The 17577-nt window shown below is 57.1% G+C and overlaps 1 protein-coding gene across 6 annotated transcripts in view; it reads left to right on the top strand.

Moving 5' to 3' along the window:
- Nucleotides 1–16556, top strand: part of FLCN (folliculin) — a 17062-nt gene extending 506 nt beyond the window's left edge. For 2 of the 6 annotated variants that reach the window (XM_024752314.1, XM_024752330.1), the window contains exons 2-13: nucleotides 3661–3936; nucleotides 5192–5338; nucleotides 6269–6490; nucleotides 7329–7489; nucleotides 9139–9230; nucleotides 9419–9424; nucleotides 10715–10890; nucleotides 12289–12402; nucleotides 13144–13267; nucleotides 14278–14409; nucleotides 14518–14623; nucleotides 15275–16556. In XM_024752314.1, the coding sequence (XP_024608082.1) occupies nucleotides 3688–3936; nucleotides 5192–5338; nucleotides 6269–6490; nucleotides 7329–7489; nucleotides 9139–9230; nucleotides 9419–9424; nucleotides 10715–10890; nucleotides 12289–12402; nucleotides 13144–13267; nucleotides 14278–14409; nucleotides 14518–14623; nucleotides 15275–15476 (1731 nt within the window). In that variant the 5' untranslated portion in view covers nucleotides 3661–3687 and the 3' untranslated portion in view covers nucleotides 15477–16556. The remainder of the gene's footprint in view (nucleotides 1–3660; nucleotides 3937–5191; nucleotides 5339–6268; nucleotides 6491–7328; nucleotides 7490–9138; nucleotides 9231–9418; nucleotides 9425–10714; nucleotides 10891–12288; nucleotides 12403–13143; nucleotides 13268–14277; nucleotides 14410–14517; nucleotides 14624–15274) is intronic. The other 4 variants (XM_024752306.1, XM_024752297.1, XM_024752339.1 and 1 more) reach the window with 3 other exon arrangements.
- Nucleotides 16557–17577: the final 1021 nt, after the last annotated feature.

The raw sequence follows: 17577 nt of genomic DNA on the forward strand, positions 1-17577 counted from the left end.
CCGAGAGGACATGCTGAGGCGCCAGGTTACCAGTGGTTGAGTGACAGTGGCGCGACGCCGCGGTACCTTCGGGTGTCACACGCCTGTCCCCCGTGCACGAGGCCGGGCCGCCGTCGGGGTGCTGCAGCGTGTGTGATGCGGGTCGAGAGCTGCCGGGCTCAGCGCATCCTTAACCTTCCGTGGTCCTCTGGCGGACCGCAGTGGGATAGAGGGACCCGGGCCAGGGTGCACCGCGGGAGGGGGTCGTGCCCACGTCACTGTCGCGATGGGAGGGGGCGTGGACAGGACCCTACCCTTCAGGGTGTAATGTTGAGCCTGTCGGGCGGGGGAGGGTTTTTGCCTCTTGGTTTCTGGAAGGCTGGTTGGAAAGGAAGGACTGTTGGGCATCCGGTAAAGACAGATTGGAATCCGAGAGTGAGTGGAGACCCGGCCTCATGCTGCCCGAGTTCGGGTGTCACACGGGCCGTAGTTCCCTCCCAGGCCTGTGGGGCTCAGCTTTAGGCTAGTGCCGAGAGAGGTATTTGGACCTGTCGGAGGTCACCTGGCTGCTCGGGGCTGGAGACAGACGTTTTTCCGCGTGCGCAGGTCTGGAGAGTTAAATTTTATCTAGGCTGTGGCACCCCTGATTCCAGTAGTCAGAACTCTTGTCAGACAGGAGTGCTTCCCATTTAAAGCAAAGTGAGAGTAGCCTGTCCCACGGGAAATAGCTTAGCACCATCACCTCTGCTCTCTCCTTCCCACGTAAGGGTGGGCCTGTGGTCGGAAGGGTTAAATGGGCGTGATGTGGGTGCTGCCCCCTTATAACCAAGAGCAGGAAGGATGAAGACTTTATGTTTTTAAATATCTTAGGTTTTATATAGACATTTAAATATAAGTACCTGTATCACAAGGGCTCCTTTATGAAACATGGCTGTAGACTTTGCCCACGACATCGGCTTTCTGTCGCTTGCTGCTTACAAGGCAAGTGGCCTGCGGAACCACTCAGAACCACATCCTCTGTGTGATGTTCTCATTTGAGATCGGCTGTAAGCTGCTTGCATTTTTTTTTTTCCCCATGCCCACTGCTCTTAGAATTGGCTCTGATTTTTTTCCTTACCTAGAAAGCGTCAGGTCTTAGAGCTGAGGTATTGACCGCAGTTGCAGTGCCTGACTCGTTTGGAAATGGCCTTGCTGGCTGTCACCTGGGCGGGGTGGTGGCTCTGTGGTCCTGCTGGGTGTAGAGGTTCGTGTTGACATCACCCACGAGCATTCTCCTTTCTGTGGCAACAACTGTCCTCTCTCCAGGCAGCTCCTAAATTCACTTGTCTACCCCCCGTCAGTTTGGTGCCCACTGTGTGTCGGGAGCTGAGAGAGGTGGCTGGGTGTGAGCATTGCTGAGGGCCCTCTCTGAGCAGGGGGCGTGCGGGGAGAGGCCGCGCGCGAGGAGCGAGCTGCTGGAGGGCTGGGGGCAGCGTTCAGGGCCTTCCTCACCGGCCCTGCCCTCCTGGCCCTCTGCTGTTAGAATCTCCATGGAGCTCAAGGTCTTCCAGCTAAATGTCCTCCTGTCTTAAACTGTCTTCTGTCCCACTGCTCAGCTCCCTCCGGGAGCCCTCCGTGCCCTGGCTCGCCATGGCCTCCAGCTGCCCCTCCTGTCCCCTGTGTGATCCCCAGATGTCTCCTTTGGGTTGGCCTCTGCCGCTCCTACCAGCCTGTGCGGGCAGTGGGCGGCCCACGTCAGCTGAGTGGTTGACCGCAGACATCGGGTGGTGGCAGAGCGAGCAGGCGGCTAGCGAAGTGGCTCCAAGTGTGGCCACCAGCGGGAGGCCTTTCGAGGGCCCGTGGAGGGACCCAGTGGGCGAGGGTGCCGCCCCCCGGGACCCGCTCCACAGACTCCCTGCCCCCGCCGTGTGTGTTCACACTGTCTGCTGCCTTCCTCTGTCCTCCGGGTTCAGCGTCCCGAGCAGGTGCCTCTGACTTGGCAGGCCACGCTCAGGCCTGCGCCTGCCAACCAGGGGGTGAGCACAGAGCATGTCTGACCTTTGATTCTGTAATGGGGGGTGGCGTTCTCCAGTGGATCCTGCCGGTGTCCACTACGCAGTCAGACGTCGGTAACTGAAATTGTCCTTCACTGTTGTGAGCACGGCTGTCCAAGAGAACTTTCTGTGGTGATAGAAATGTCCCTCCCACGGTCTGTGCTGTCCTTTTAAAATGGTGGCCGCGAGCCACATGTGGCTGGTGAGACAGGAAGGGGGCTCTTCATCGTCGTTAATTCGGATCTGAGCTGCCACACGTGGCTCTTGGATGCTGTGGTCTGGAGAAGACTTGTTCCCACTTTAGCCTGGCTCCCAGGCCCTGCTGTGTCACACGTGTCACGTCGGCTGGGCGGTCACTGTCCCGCTTCTGTTCCTCCACGACCTGCTGGAGCCCAGTGGACAGACGCCCCACCTTTAAGGCTTCCCCGCAGAGGGCAGTGCGCCTGCGTCCCCGCCACGCCCTCCCCGCCCTCTGCTGCCCTCCTCCGGGGCGATTTTGCTCATGTGGTCTCCGGCGTGATACTGGACTTCGCCTCACTGCCTGTCCTCCTTTGTCATCTTGACCAGCTCTTCCTCCCTCCCACGTCTGAGCTCTGGGGCCCAGGTCCCCCAGCCCTGGCTGCCCCACTCCCATCTCCCGTGGCCCGTCATCGTCATCTCCACCAGAGGCTTAGTAGGCGCTGCTCTCGGCCGCCTTCTCCCACCCGCACGTCCCCCGCTTCCTTCTTTGTTCTCTACAGTCCGCCCGTGAGCAGCGTCTGCATATCTCTTTGGGACACGCTCACACTCTGACGGTCCTCAGCGCCTTCCCCCGCCCACCCTGGCCCAGGCCAGCTCGCTTCCCTGCGTCCGCCCTGGCTCCTGCACAGTGGCCAGAACGACCTTTTCAAATAACATTCTAATTTATTGTGTTTCTCATCAGAACCCACCAAAGGTTCTCTGATGTTTGAAGAAAAGTTCAGGGTCTTACCATGGCCTAGAAGGGCCCCTAAAATCCACCTCTTGTCTTCTGCCCTCACCCCCCGGCTCTGCAGACATTCGGGCCCCGTCACGGCCCCTCCTCAGCCCCCGTGGTGCCCTGTGTTCCTTCCGCTGTCACCTGGGAGTCCTTTTGTCCGAAACTACATCCCCCCTCCTCCAGTGTTTCTCTGTCCTGGACCCCTGTCCTTGTCTCCCTAATGCGGTCACCGCACTAGAGGAAGCGGTGTGCCGTGTGTCCCTGCCCTCCTGGAAGGTAAGCTCCGTGAGGCAGCATCACATCACCTGAAACATCGCCCGGCACACGGGAGCCGCTCCACTGCTGTCCGTGGAACAGATGCCCCCAGAGCGGCAGCGTGTGTGTCTGTGTGTCCGTCCCCATCTGCCCACCTCGTGGCCCTGCCGGCACAGTCCTGACTGAAGGGTTTCTGTGTGATCCGCATTAAGTTTCCCCATCTCTTGGTCCTGACTCCTTGTGGACAGGGACGGTGTCTGCTTTGTGTCCCCTGCCGCCGATGCAGTGCTGGCCCAGAGTGGGTGCTGGGCAGTGCCGCCTGGCTGGGTGTCCTGCCTCTGCTGGACAGAAGCCTGTTGAGGGCAGCAGAGGTCGCTGGGCTCCGGAGCCGGCAGGTCCTGGGGCCAGCTCACGGCATCTCCCTCCTCTCCCCAGCAGGCCTGGCACAGCCTCCAGGGCGCCATGAATGCCATCGTCGCGCTCTGTCACTTCTGCGAGCTCCACGGCCCCCGCACGCTCTTCTGCACAGAGGTCCTGCACGCCCCGCTTCCGCAAGGGGCGGGGAGCGGGGACGGCCCCGGCCGGGGCGAGCACGCCGAGGAGGAGGAGGGCGGCATCCAGATGAGCAGCCGCCTCCGCGCCCACAGCCCGGCGGAAGGGGCCAGCGCGGAGTCCAGCAGCCCGGGGCCGAAGAAATCGGACATGTGCGAGGCCAGTGTCTCCTGGGGTGTCGGGGGCGTTTCTTGTCCGCCGGCGCTCGGGCTTGACCTCCTGGGGGTGGACGGGAGGCCGCACGCCGTGGGCCGTGCGGTGTGCGCTTGCTGCTTTCCTTCCCTCCGGTCCTTTCCCTTCGTCCCAGCTTTAGCTTGTTCAAACCACCCTGCCAGCCGACACTGGCCACCACCGTGGGGCCTGCCCTTCCGGCCTCGCCTCGCTCACTCGTGTCCATGCGCTGCCTTCTCGGCTCCTGTCCGCTCAGTCTGGCGTCCTCCTCGCGGGCACCCTGCCCGCTTCGTGAGCTCTGGGGGATGAAGGTTAGGTCCCCGCACCAGGCCGCTTCTTCACGTGGAGCCCTGGGTCGGGACTGGAAATCAGGCTGGCGTTGGACCTGTCACTACAGGGTGGACAACGATCCAGCTGTGTTAGCTTCATTCCACTGAGAAGCAGTCGCTGAGCTCGAGCTTGACTGATTCATTGTGAGGGATCGAGGGTGGGGAGCAGAGGTGGGGAGGGCCCTCTGCTGTGAACGGCCGCTGCCTGTGATGGAGAGGCAGGCAGGAAGGAGGCCTGCGCCGGTGGGGGCCTTGGGGGCGGGTCCTTGAGCTGGAACGGCTTTGGGAGGCGTCCTGCATCGCCCAGGGAGGGGCTGGCTCCAGGGCCTCTGTGCGCAGTCCCAGGTTGGGGGCTGCCACCGGGGCTCACAGCATTGGCGCCAACGTGACGGTGGCTTCAGAGGGGCAGCAGCCAGGGCTGCCGGTCCGGTCCCTTCCCCATGGCAGGGGGTCTGAGCATGTGTTCTCAGGCGGCCACGCCAGTGCCAGAGTGTGGCAGCCTCCCTTGGCACGAGGTCCCTGCCAAGTGGTTGTGCCCGGATCGAGGACGGAGGCTCCGGGCCTCAGTTTTGCCACCTGTGAGGTGGGGATTCTCCCGGTAACTGTCTCACAGGTTTGCTCCTTGGATTAGGTGAGGTGATGGGTACAGAGCTCTTCGGGATCCCTGCTGCATAAGTGCCAGTAGATGAGGTCCAGTGACCTCTGTGTTCATAGATTCGATGCCCTCTGCCGACCTTTGTGATGAGTGCATCCTGACTTCCCTACTCGGGAAACACGGAAATCCTCAGTCAAGTATGACTCGAGGAGCCGGTTGTTCTTACGTGAAAACAGATTGAATTTTCTGCTTGACGTTTGCATAAGAGTCAGCAAGCATGTTGCTGGCTGACTGGTTTTCTTCTCTTTCTCGTGGGCAGGGCTGCCGGTCACTTGCTGCAGGGCATCCCGGGTACATCAGCCATGACAAGGAGACCTCGATCAAGTACGTCAGTCACCAGCACCCCAACCACCCCCAGCTCTTCAGCATCGTCCGCCAGGCCTGTGTGCGGAGCCTGAGCTGCGAGGTGAGCACCCGTGACCCGGGGCTTCTGCGAGAGTCGCTCACGTGTGCGCCAGCACGCCCTGAGCAAGCTCGGTGTCGGTTACGGGAAGGAAGGCAGACGGCAGCCCGGAGACGGCCGGGCAGGTCCCGGAGTGAGTCACGTTGCACCCTGGTTCGTTGCTAACTTACCATTTTAAGCACCAGGCTTTCGTTCTTCGTTCTTCGTGGACGTGTTGCTAAGGTGTGAAGTGTTTGTAGGTGTGTGGCTCCCATCAGATGTCACCTTCGTGTCGTCTCTGTCACGTCAGAGCCTCAGTGCTCATCACGTGCTCTCTTAGCCGACCGAGGCGTGCGTCTGTGTTTCTAAGACACGTGGCTGCCGTTGTCGAGTTGTCTTAGCCTCTGTGTCTTTGTCACAGAGAGTTCACAGTCTGTCACTGCCCCACTTGATCGTCCTCACTGCTGCCATGTGCCCGCCTGGCTGTGTCCCTGCCGGTGGGCAGCTGATCGTGTCTGGTGGGGTTGTGTGTAAGAGTGGGTGTAGTGTGAGGGAGACCCACGTTCTCTCCTACACATAACATATGCAGATTTTTTATCACGTGGACTCTGCAGTGGCTGTTCTGACTTGCCAGTTCTCTGGTATGTTCCAGATGAGTGATGTTGGCAAATCTGAGCCTGGGGTAGATGTAATACTTGTGTACGAGTTATTTATGACTCAAGGTAAGAAGAATTAACGAACCTACTGGTCCTTGGGTTTCATGGTAACGAACGTTCTCTTTAGGAAGTGCGGTCACGGGAGAGATGAGCAGAGTTTTCCTTTCTCATCCCTGCCCTTTCCACTCTCCCTGTAACTGATGCTGACTAATTAGCGCAGAAAGAAGAGTGAGCAGGAGGGTTTGAGTGCTGCCGCGCGCAGAGGGCGGTGTCCTGCAGCGCTGTCCTTGTGTCCCAGGTGTGCCCCGGCCGCGAGGGCCCCATCTTTTTCGGGGACGAGCAGCACGGCTTTGTGTTCAGCCACACGTTCTTCATCAAGGACAGCCTGGCCCGGGGCTTCCAGCGCTGGTACAGCATCATCGCCATCATGATGGACCGCATCTACCTCATCAACTCCTGGCCCTTCCTGCTGGGCAAGATCCGTGGGATCATCGATGAGCTCCAGGGCAAGGCGCTCAAGGTGGCCCCGAGGCAGGGCAGTGGGTGGCGGGGAGGGAGGGCTGTGTGCGAGGGGCCAGGAGCAGGGCAGCGTTCCCGCCCGGGGGTCCCCTGGCCGCCGCGGAGTCGGAGTTGCGGCGATAGGCCCGGGGCCAGCCGGTCCTGCTGGCTTCAGTGTCTCTCTCGAGTCTGTCGTTGTCTTACTTCTCGCTTGGCTCTGCCTTTACTGCAGTCAGAGGCCTGGTTTGATTCCCGCTGTCTCTGCTTCCTCTGACCATCATTTCAGCAGCCTGTCCACTAGTGGTGTGACAGACCTGCACCTACCATGCATGTCCAGCCACGGCCCTGCATCTCCAGGGCCGCCCAGGATAGGCCAGTGGTGCTCTGGGAACAAACAGTGCTTAAGCCCCAGCAGCGTGTTTATGTCCATCGCAGGCAAGCAGGGGTCTGCGCGCTGCGGTCAGGCTGGAGTGCTGTTGCTGCCCGGTTGCCTGCTGGGGTGCACAGGTGGGGCTGGAGGCCGGGCTCCTCTCCCCCCTCGCAGGAGGTGGTCACGTGTCCCGCCCACACAGGGTCTGAGCAGCGGAAGCCCCCTGTGCCTGGAAACGGGGGTGCCTGGAAAGCGCAGATGCCCCCTGAGCCCCGTCACGTGCCGAAGAGTCGGTGTCGGGGAGGCCGCAGGAGAGACTCCTAACTGAGCCTCTTGTCAGGTGGCTTCTGATCCGGTGGGGGGACAAAGCTGTTCTCTTTGGGATGAGACCCGGGGCCCTTCTTTGCTCTTGGCCCAGAGAGCAGACTGGGGCCTGGGCTGCTGGCTGCTTTTGTCGTTAAGGGTCTTTCCCCTTCCCCTTGTGTGTCAGGTGTTTGAGGCGGAGCAGTTTGGGTGCCCACAGCGTGCCCAGAGGATGAACACTGCTTTCACACCGTTCCTGCACCAAAGGAACGGCAACGCTGCCCGCTCGCTGACGTCCTTGACGAACGATGACAGCTTGTGGGCGTGCCTGCACACCTCCTTCGCCTGGTAACCAGACTCGGTCTTCTTGTGGCCGCTGGGGCGTTGGCCGGACTGTGCCCAGCTTGGGGGGGACAGTTGCTGACAGGTCTGTGCTGTGACGCGTGAGTCCTGAACTGGGTTCAGTCCTTCTCGCTTCTGAGTGCGTGGAAGGCGCGTTAAGGCGGAGCTCCCTTCCCAGCGAGATTTTGAGGTGAGGTTCCTAGACCGAGACCAGTGGTCTCCCTCTCTGTGAGCAGCAGCGGGTGCTTGTCTCTCACAGCACTTGTGAGTCAGGACCCAGACGGGGGCTGAGCTGGGCCGCTCTGGCCCTTGTCCTTAGGCGGAGCTGCTGTCGTGTGAAGGCTGGGCTCCCTCGGGGCTGGCAGGTCGGTCTGGCCGTGGGCGGGAGGCCTCTGCTCGCCACGGTCATGCGGGTGATCCGGGGAGAGCGAGGTGGGCTCTGCTGGCTCTCACGACCCAGCCTCAGCAGCGCACGGGCCCTGCCTGCACCTGGTTGTTAGAAGTAGCTCAGCCTAGGCGGGAGGGGAGGACCGGGCCCCGCCGTTGGAAGGGAGGAGTACCGACAGATTTGTGGACACACTTAGAAACCACCACGGTCTGTCCTCCGGCCACAGGTTGTTTCTCTTCCTCCCACTGCAGGATATGTTCCTTCCAAAGACTCTCCAGATTCTCATTCCTGTGCGGCATCCCCTAAGTCAGGTCCTGGTGTGGGTGACGTTCCTCACACGTAATCCTTCTCATTCCTGTGCGGCATCCCCTAAGTCAGGTCCTGGTGTGGGTGACGTTCCTCACACGTAATCCTTGAGTGCAGCTTCTGAGAACCTGCAAACCACAGAGGAAAATATCTGTCTCCCCCACCCGGCAGACAGTGCCTCTTGTCTTTTAGAAATTATTATTATTACTATTTTGCGTTACGTAGGCCTCTCACTGTCGTGGCCTCTCCCGTTGCGGAGCACAGGCTCCGGACGCGCAGGCTCAGCGGCCATGGCTCACGGGCCCAGCCGCTCCGCGGCATGTGGGATCCTCCCGGACCGGAGCACGAACCCGTGTCCCCTGCATCGGCAGCCGGACTCTCAACCACTGCGCCACCAGGGAAGCCCCTAGGAATTATTTTAATTTGGGAAAATTTCAGACAGACCCAAAGTATAATACTACAAGGAACTTCACACCCTCCTACTTCAGCAGTTAGCGACATTTCACTGCTTTTTCATCTGTCCTTCACTTTTTTTTTTCTGGAATGTTTTTTAAAGCAAATCTTCACTTCAACCATAAACCCGTTATCACGTGCAACAAAATGGACTCATTGCTTAGCATCATCCAGCCCAGTCCATGTTCACTTTTCCTGCTTTGCCTCAGAGTTGACTCTGGCTTTGGGACCAGCGCACCAGCACACAGGGCATGGATCGTGCCAGGCCTCTTAGTCTAGAGCAGCACCTCGTGTGCCTTTGCCCCAACCTCCCTGCCTTTTCTAGAGGCCTGGGCTGTGCGTCCTGTAGGAACCCCTCTGGCTGATCGAATCCTCGTGGTGGTACCCAACTCGTTCTTTTACGCCCGTGTTTTCTGTTAACCAGTCGTTAGCTCAGGAGGGTTGATTGGCTTCGGGTCTAGTTTTCCTTTCGGCGAGAACACCGCATAGGTGGCACTGTGTTTCCCAGGCTCCTGAAGGCGTGCGGCAGCCGGCTGACCGAGAAGCTCCTGGAAGGCGCGCCCACTGAGGACACCTTGGTCCAGATGGAGCAGCTGGCGGGTGAGCTGGGAGGTGCCTGTGCTGGGAGCCTCTGCCGGTGGTGGCCTGGGGTCGGCCCGTGCTCAGCTCCCCTCTCCTCCATCCCAGCAGAGAGCTGGCGGAGGGGGCCCCAGGAGCCGTGTCTACAAAAGCTCGCCCTTTGCTCTTCGTGGTTTTATTGTGATTTCCTGCCTCATCTTCCCTGACAGTCACGTGTAAGAATCTGTCCGGGCAGGTTGGGAAAGACCATCCCCGGGGCTGTCGCTCTGGAGAGGTGGGTTGAGTGAGGCTTCTGTGTCCCTATCGTACAAGAAGCACTTACTCGGCCTGTCTGGATGGGGACTTGCTCTCTGCTCTTCAACAGTAAAATGTTGTCCTTTAGTTGGACCCGAGGTTTTCATCAGGGCCGGTGGTTCCCAAGCCTCCTGGTAACTGGGCGGCCCTCCCCAGGTTTGCAATCAGATCTCCACATCTGGGTGTTTTAAGTAACTGCCCAGGGGAGTCTGGGAGTCTGCTTTTCTTTTGGAGATGGTTGGATTCTCAGTGACACAGGTCCAGGATCTCACATGTGGGGCGGGGTGAATGGGACTCGTGATGCGTCTTGTGTGTCCTCCGTGACAACGTGCTTCTTTTTGCAAATGATTGACCTTAACAAGCTGGAGCTGTTTGGAACTTGTTCCTGTCGTCCGGTGACCTGCACCTGAGCAGGCTTCCCTGCGAAGGGGAGGGCGGGCGGGTTCATCAAGGGCAGGGCTCGCTCGGAGAAGACCGAAGCGCGGTCCACTTCCGCGCCCTCACGGTATGGTCGGCCCGGAACCATTTATCAGAGTGATGACACGTTTCTAGGTTAGTGACGGTGGCAAGGGCAGTCTGCTGGTGAGATTTATTTGCATGGAGAGCCGAGTGCGTCGGGGGAGAGGAGTGCAGGCGTGCGGTGCTCCCTGTCTCGTCTTGGGTCGTATTTTGGTCACAGGGTGAGCATAGGGGTTCAGAGCACACGCTGCAGCCTGTACAGACCTGCCTTCAGCTCCGGGCTCCAAGATGTGTGTGTTCTGTGCGCACAGCAAGGCCCCTTCACTCGAGCTGTGCAGTGAGGATGCTGCATTCCTGGGGTTGTCGTGACGATGAATTGAGATAGCAGATATTCCTTTCTGTAAGACGGGGAGAGCAGTACTGACCCAGGGCAGGCGAGAGGATTAAAGGACAGAATGTGTGGACATCTTTAGGGGAGCGCTCACACACTGTTAGCGTCCTTAGCGCTGACTTGACTTTTCCAACCAGCAGTGGACAGAACATAGCAGACTGAACACTCCTGGCCCACCCCAGGACTCCAGTGGCAGCAGGTAGTGTAGACAGCTGGTCCGAACCAGAAATCAGTAGCCTTCCGGCTGGTTTAACCACGAGATGCCTTGGGCTGAAGTGGTCCTGTGCAAAGACTTGCATCCAGAGAGCGAAGGAGTCTAGGGACGCACATTTCGTAACTGAATTTGTTGTCTGTCTTGCAGACTTGGAAGAGGAATCGGAAAGCTGGGGCAGCTCTGAGGCTGGAGAGGAGGAGAAAGAGGGGGCCGAGGGGCGGGAGCCGACCAAGTGCCCGGTGGATTCGTCCTTGCTCTCAGACTGTGGAAACTGGCAGCCCCGAAAGCTCTCTGTCTTTAAATCCCTTCGGCACATGAGGCAGGTAGGCGGTAGAGAGGTAGAGCCCGGATCAGAAACTCAGGACAAGAGCCCCGTCCTCTCCTTCCGGCTCATCTCCATCCAGCACGCCTTTTCCTTTGGGTCTGTTGTGTTCAGGGGTGACCAGGAACCTTCTTGGTGGGTGGCTGAAGATGTCAGGGGGCATCTGGGGTGTCTTCGCCCCAGGCTCAGTGAGGATGGAGGGGGTTTCTCTAAAGAAAGGCCCAACGGTTGGCTTCTCATGGTTCTCTGATCTTGTCATTCTGGGGCCTTCTAAAGGAATTGAACAGCATTGTTGGTTTGCGCACAGCCTAGATGCTTTGCAAATTGAAAACAGTGGCCTTTCTTACAAAGAACTGGAAACAACCTGAACGTGCGACCCCAGGAGTTGCATCCGAGCAACGGCCCGTTGTTCGCTAGGAGCTGCTGGAGCCTGCCCCGCGGGGGGCGGGGCGGGGGCGGGGCTGCTCGCCGCACGGGAGGGCAGCGGGAGTGACCGCTAGATCACAAAGCAGGCTGGCCTTTCATAGACCCTCTCTCTGTCTACTTTTACATTGAGCATGAATTCTATCAGAGAACAGTTATTTTTACTTTGGAAAATGAAGTAAAGCCTGGTTTACCAGGAGGTGTTCTGTGGGGCTTTGGGGTGAAAACCATTCATTTAAATCATCCTTGATTTGGCTGCAGTCCTTGTTGATTACAGTGGGTTACAGCTAATGTGGATTACAGCTGGAGGGGATCTTGAATTCCACCGGAGGTGGGAGTCCTTGGGGGCTGGTAGGGTTTGGTAAAAGGCAGTGTCACAGCCTCCTCTTTTTTTCTGGCCATGTTCACAAGCCCTAAGACAACAGGCTGAGCTCTTCTAAAATGTCAGTGCCGTGGAGTTAATTGGAGTTGATTAAAGCAGGATAAAAACAGGACAGATGAGGAAGTCACAAGCCCTAGATTGAGAGTCTCACAGCCCAGAGGACATGGTTAGAGGCCGGGGCTCCGGATGGGGGTCCACTCAGCGGGGCGGCCCTGGGCTGCTGGCATCTAGACCGAGCTTTCCCTCGGTGCTGAAGACTCATAACCCTGGCTCTCTCTCAAGTGGTTAGGCCAAAGTTAAGGGTGTAGAGAGAGAGGGTACATGTTGCAAAAAACTAATACTTTATCTGCTTCAAATCTTTAAAAATAGAATTGGGGAAAAGATCTTGAAGTGTACAAGAGCCCTGGGGTCGGACCTTCAGGTATGAGCACAGGGCCATCCCTCCTCCTGGTTTCGGGCAAGTCACCCAGCCTCCCCGAGAAGATAGGTGACTTCCGCTCTCCTGCCCGTCTTCCTTCACTCTGTGGAGAAAGTTTCTAGACGAACACACAAATAACTTCCTCTGGACAGAAAGCAGTGCACCGTGTTTTTCAGGTCCTGGGTGCCCCATCTTTCCGCACACTGGCCTGGCACGTCCTCATGGGGAACCAGGTGATCTGGAAAAGTAGAGACGCAGACCTTGTCCATTCAGCCTTTGAAGTTCTTCGGGTGAGAGGATCTTCTTTCCATTGTGTTTTGTGGTAGGATGGTATTGGCCTAGTGGATTTTTAAAAAATCTGTTAAGATGTGTCAGAGACTCGTTGCAGAGGTTCATGCCTGAATCTAAGATCTGTGCTTTTCTCCACTGTTAAAAATGGTATTCATCTGTGCTTTCGCTGCTGAGGGCCCAGGTTCTATCCCTGGTCAGGGAACTAAGATTCCACAGTCTGCGCAGCACGGCCAAAAAAAAAGGTAGTCATTTTTGGCTTTCATTTCGAGCGAGGAGTCTGCTGTCCTGACAGACTGATCACTCTCCCATCCGCCCTTCCCCAAGCCCCGCATCCCTTTGAGAAGCCACCTGTGCCACAGAGGCAGGCCTGGGTCCCCACGTGGTCCTCTGCACAGAGCCTGATCGACGGGCTGGCCGGAGTGCACGTGTGGCGTGCTGTCTCCGTCCCACAGGTGTAGGGGGTGCCACGGCCCAGGTCCGGCTCTAAGCGTGTGTGCATGCCAGCCTTCTGCCTGGGCCTGTGAAGGTACAAGACGAAACAATGTCTCAGACAACTTAGAATCCCTTTGGTGGGTGAGGGAAGAGACAAACATCTGTGAAGTCAGAGAATGATGGAAGAGTTAACCCTGCAGAGCGGGCCGGGATGAGAGGGCTCTGGACCGAGCTGCAGGGGGCTCGTGGGGTGTGGGTGAGGGACTCGGGCAGGGCAGCGCTCAGCTCTGGGTTGTTCCATCCTTCAGACCATGCTGCCCGTGGGCTGTGTGCGCGTCATCCCTTACAGCAGCCAGTACGAGGAGGCCTACCGCTGCAACTTCCTGGGGCTCGGGCCCCACGTGCAGATCCCTCCCCACGTGCTGGCCTCAGGTGCGTGCCGTGTCGGTCTGGGCTGAGCCCCTGCACGTCAGGGCTCAGAAGTGAAACCACGTGACTGGACCTCAGCTGTGGGTTTGAGGACCGATGCCTGCTGGCCTCAGGCGGGAAGACCCACGTTGCAAGACCAGCTTTCCCCGTGGCATTGGCTTCTAGTGTCTGTCTTGAAGATGGGTGAGGGTTGGGCTGGGCTGCTCACTGGGGTGTGGTTCTCTGTGGGGCGGGTCCCAGCCCTGGGCCCTGGGGCGGCTCAGGGGGCGCTGGACTGAGCCTCTGCCTCGTGGTCTTCCTTCCTCTCCGTTCTGCTGTGTTTATCTGCCTGAAATCTGTCCCCGGTGCTCATCAGCTCAGTGGCCCTTGCTCAGCCCCACTCCGCCCTCAGGACTGACTGACAAGCTTACTGCTCTAGACAGAGAGCCAGGAAGCTGATCGGCATCCCTCATTCTTGGTCTGGGGGGGTCGGGAGTCAGCACATCCCTTTGTGGGTTCACATCCCCGCATCCGGCACGTCTAGGCCTCCTCCAGGCACATCCGTGAGAGCGGTGGGAAGGTTGGTCACAGAGCTGTCACCCTCTCAGCAACCAGGCTGGGCCATGAGTCCAAGAGGCAGTGTTCAGAACACAGGCTCTCGTCTCAGAGATGGGCTTGATATTGTTACCACCACTAGCCATGTGACCTTGTGCGAGTCACTTCGCTTCCCGGAGTCTGTTTCCCCATCTGTAAAATGGGCCGTAGCGGGGCCACTCTCCCAGGGCTGTTTAGCATTAGGCCAGCGGAGGTGCACGCAGCAATCTGTGGTAATATAGTACAGTGCGTTATTCGTTTAACTGCGTCAGAAGTGAACCCTTAACTCTTCACAAGCTACCGAAGGTTTTGGGTGCCAGTGTTCAGCTCAGGAGGCTGGAGTTTCCCCAGATGATCTGAGATGATTGGGAGCTGCCAAGGAGGGGCTTTGTCCCGGGGTGAAGAGCACTTGACGGGCAGCGTGTCTTGTGTCGCCGCAGAGTTTGCTGTGGTGGTGGAAGTGCACACGGCCGCCCGCTCCAGCCTGCAGCCGGCCGGCTGTGAGGACGAGCCGTCCCTCAGCAAGCACGAGTTTGTCGTGACCAGTGGGAGTGCTGTGGCCGCAGACCGAGGTGGGCACCGCTGACCTGCTCTCCCCCCGGCGAGCGGGCTGAGGGGGCGCTGAGGCCGCCCCCGCCCTCCCCGTGCTGACCCCCCGGCCGTGCCCCGCTTGTCCCCAGCTGGCCCCACCATCCTGAGTAAAGTGGAAGCAGCTTTGACCAACCAGAATCTGTCGGTGGACGTGGTCGACCAGTGCCTCGTCTGCCTCAAGGAAGAGTGGATGAAGTAAGCGGGTGCCACCTCGGCCCCTAGAGTCTGTGCTTTCAGGGGAGGGCTGGGCTGCCGGCAGCAGGAGAAGCAGGAGCTGTGGCCAGAGACAGAGGTGAGGCCGTGGCTGCTGCGGGAGGGGGGTGTGGACGAGAGATGCAGGGCTCCACCACGCGCTGACCTGGCTGGGTGAGCTGGAGCAGGTGAGCCCGCACCCCTGAGCCTCAGGCTGCTCTGTGCTCTCCAAGGGAGGCAGTTATTTTTGACGCTTAGTCAACTTAAGAATTGGAAGGTCGGGTAGCAGATGTTCCCTCCTTATTAAGCAAGTTACTGTATTTCCTCCCGCCTTCTTAGTAATTTTCTGTCAAATTTAATTAGTCAAACATTGTTCTGATTTCAGACAGTACAGTGGAGCTTAGGAGCCACCTGTCCCTTTTATGAATGGGAGGAACATTTGTCTTTTTAATCTCCCTGTTTGCCTGCACCAGCGTCAGCAGCGGTGGGGAAACGGGGCAGGCGCGAGCCGCCGCTCTGCTGTGCCGCCTCTCCTGTCTCAGTTCCCGCTGTGCCTGCCGAGCCGCTGCTGGTCTTGAAGCCGTTTAGGCCCCAGGACCAGAACTCTGCTGACGGTTCTGCGGTAGCTGAGTGTTTGGTTTTGGTCTTCTACAGCAAAGTGAAGGTCCTCTTTAAGTTCACCAAGGTGGATAGCCGGCCCAAAGAGGACACACAGAAGCTGCTGAGCATCCTCGGGGCGTCTGAGGAGGACAACGTCAAGCTGCTCAAGTTCTGGATGACGGGCCTGAGCAAGACGTACAAGTCGCACCTCCTGTCCACGGTCCGCAGCCCCATGGCCTCAGAGCCCCGCAGCTGACCCCGTCCCGGGACACTGTGTCTGGGCGGGCCTCCTGGGACGCGGTGACGTCCGTCCTTGCTGCGGAGCTCGGACACAGGTCTCTGATGGCGTTCTCAGGCTGTCCTCCCGTTTCCAAACTGCTGGCATGAAGCTGTTTCCTAGTAAGGAGTGGAAACTGTTGGGGCTGAACTTTGCCCTCTGTGTGGGATGCAGGCCTGGTGTAGTTCTTGGCACCATCCCGCAAGCTATTTGAATTGGTCCAGCCCTGAAGGGGGCAGCGGGAGACTTGTGACAGTCCCCTGCATTCGCTCACCCCTGGGAGAGAAGAGCGTGAGGAAGGTGTGCAGCTCGTGCCTCTCATGGGTGCTGATCTCAGAATTTACAGGGACACGTGTCAGGCCAGCTCCGCCTGGGGTATCTTAGCCGCAATGTCATACCCTCTCTTGAGGTTGAACCTTTCTGTTCTCAAGTTCAGCAAGGGTTTTCCAGGTAGTGCATGCATATGTGAGTTTTGTGAATTTTCAGGTTATGTTCTGATCTGTAGTCATTGTTAGTAATCTGGTTTTAAGTTAGGGCTCTGGGAATGCCTTTTGGGGTGGAGTGGATGTTTTCCTCCTCTTTGGATCATCTGGAATTCGTGTTCTGAAGTTACCTGACAACCAAGTCTTCTGGCCATGCTCTTCTGTGGTTGTTTTGAAATTACCCTGTAGCTTGAGGACGAGCCCTGATCTTTTTTACACAAAGAGAATACTTTGCTGAAATGTCAAATGGAGTCATCTGACTGGCCTGGCTCACTGGATGTGGAGTTGAGAAGCCCATCATAGTTTTACTCCATATCACTTTGCCCTCTATTGCTTCTTTAAACGTTTACATTTGGCTGCAGTTAAGTTTCAGAGTATGGTAGTTTAAGACTGGTTCATCGTCCCTGTGTGCGTTTTTAATAAGGATTCATGGTTTGGAAGGATTTTCCGGTAATTTTGCTGATTCGTTTATAGTTTTTTTGTGTTTAATTTATATTTAACAGGAAGAGCATGTTTATATGACTAGGTATCGGTATCATGCAAGAACGTTGAAATAATAAAGATATATTTTTATAAACTGTTGACTACATGGTTTTATTGGTTTGATACCTCAGATTTTCTTGGGATCGGTCATAGAAAATAATATGGTTAAAGTAACACCAGTGATATAACTATTTTGGAACTCTGTACTCTCCTGAAGGCTTACAGTTTCCAGGGGAAGACTTAGTAAACTGTGGTTAATTTTCAGTCAGTTTTAGCTTGTAGTACAGTTGCAGGTTCCTATGTCCCACCCCCAGCCACATGGCAGGGCCGTACACGTGTTCTCGGAGCAGCTTGCAGGAGCGAGGGTGGGTGAAGAGGACCCTGTCCTCGGAACATCAGGGCTCTGCGCCTCATCGCTAACGGCTGCTTCTGATCAGGGCGCAGACGAAGCGGGGGCAGCCACTGTCGCTGGGCCTCCCCCTCTGGATGGCAGCCTCTCCCTGCTTCATTTTTGCCTTCCACCTCTCAGGAGCCAGACATTAAAGAGTAGGACACTCAAAAACAATTGCATGTATCAGAAAATTTAAAAGTGACTATGCACATCCAGGGAAGGGCTCAGAAAAGACCTGAGAAAAACTGAAGTTTACATCTCCAGCTGATCCCTGGCAAAGAGCCTACAACAGTAAAAATAAATAACAAACCAGTAAACGCTGGGGAAGGGGGAGAATCTGATTTCCAGAGTTCTGCTATTATTAGATTTAAATGTCGAGTGTTCAGCAAAAACAACAACAAAATCACAAGGCATACAAAGAAACAGGAAGGTCTGTTGAAAGGAAAAAAAAGAATTCAGCAGAATCCGTCCGTGAAAGAGATTTAATGGCAGACATATTCGCCAAAGACTTTAAAACAACTGTTAAAGATGCTCGAAGAACTAAAGATGTGGAGAAAGTGAAGAAAATGTGTGAACAAAATAGAAATATCAAAGAAAACCAAAAAAAGAAACCAAAAATATGGAGCCAAAAACTGCAGTAACTGAAGTGAAAAATTGACTAGAAGGCTTTAAAGACAATTTGAGCAGGCAGGAGAATCAGTGAACTTAAAGATAGGACAGTGGA

Source organism: Neophocaena asiaeorientalis, unplaced genomic scaffold, assembly GCF_003031525.2.
Source record: "Neophocaena asiaeorientalis asiaeorientalis breed wild unplaced genomic scaffold, Neophocaena_asiaeorientalis_V1.1 scaffold540, whole genome shotgun sequence".
NCBI classification, from domain to species: domain Eukaryota; kingdom Metazoa; phylum Chordata; class Mammalia; order Artiodactyla; family Phocoenidae; genus Neophocaena; species Neophocaena asiaeorientalis.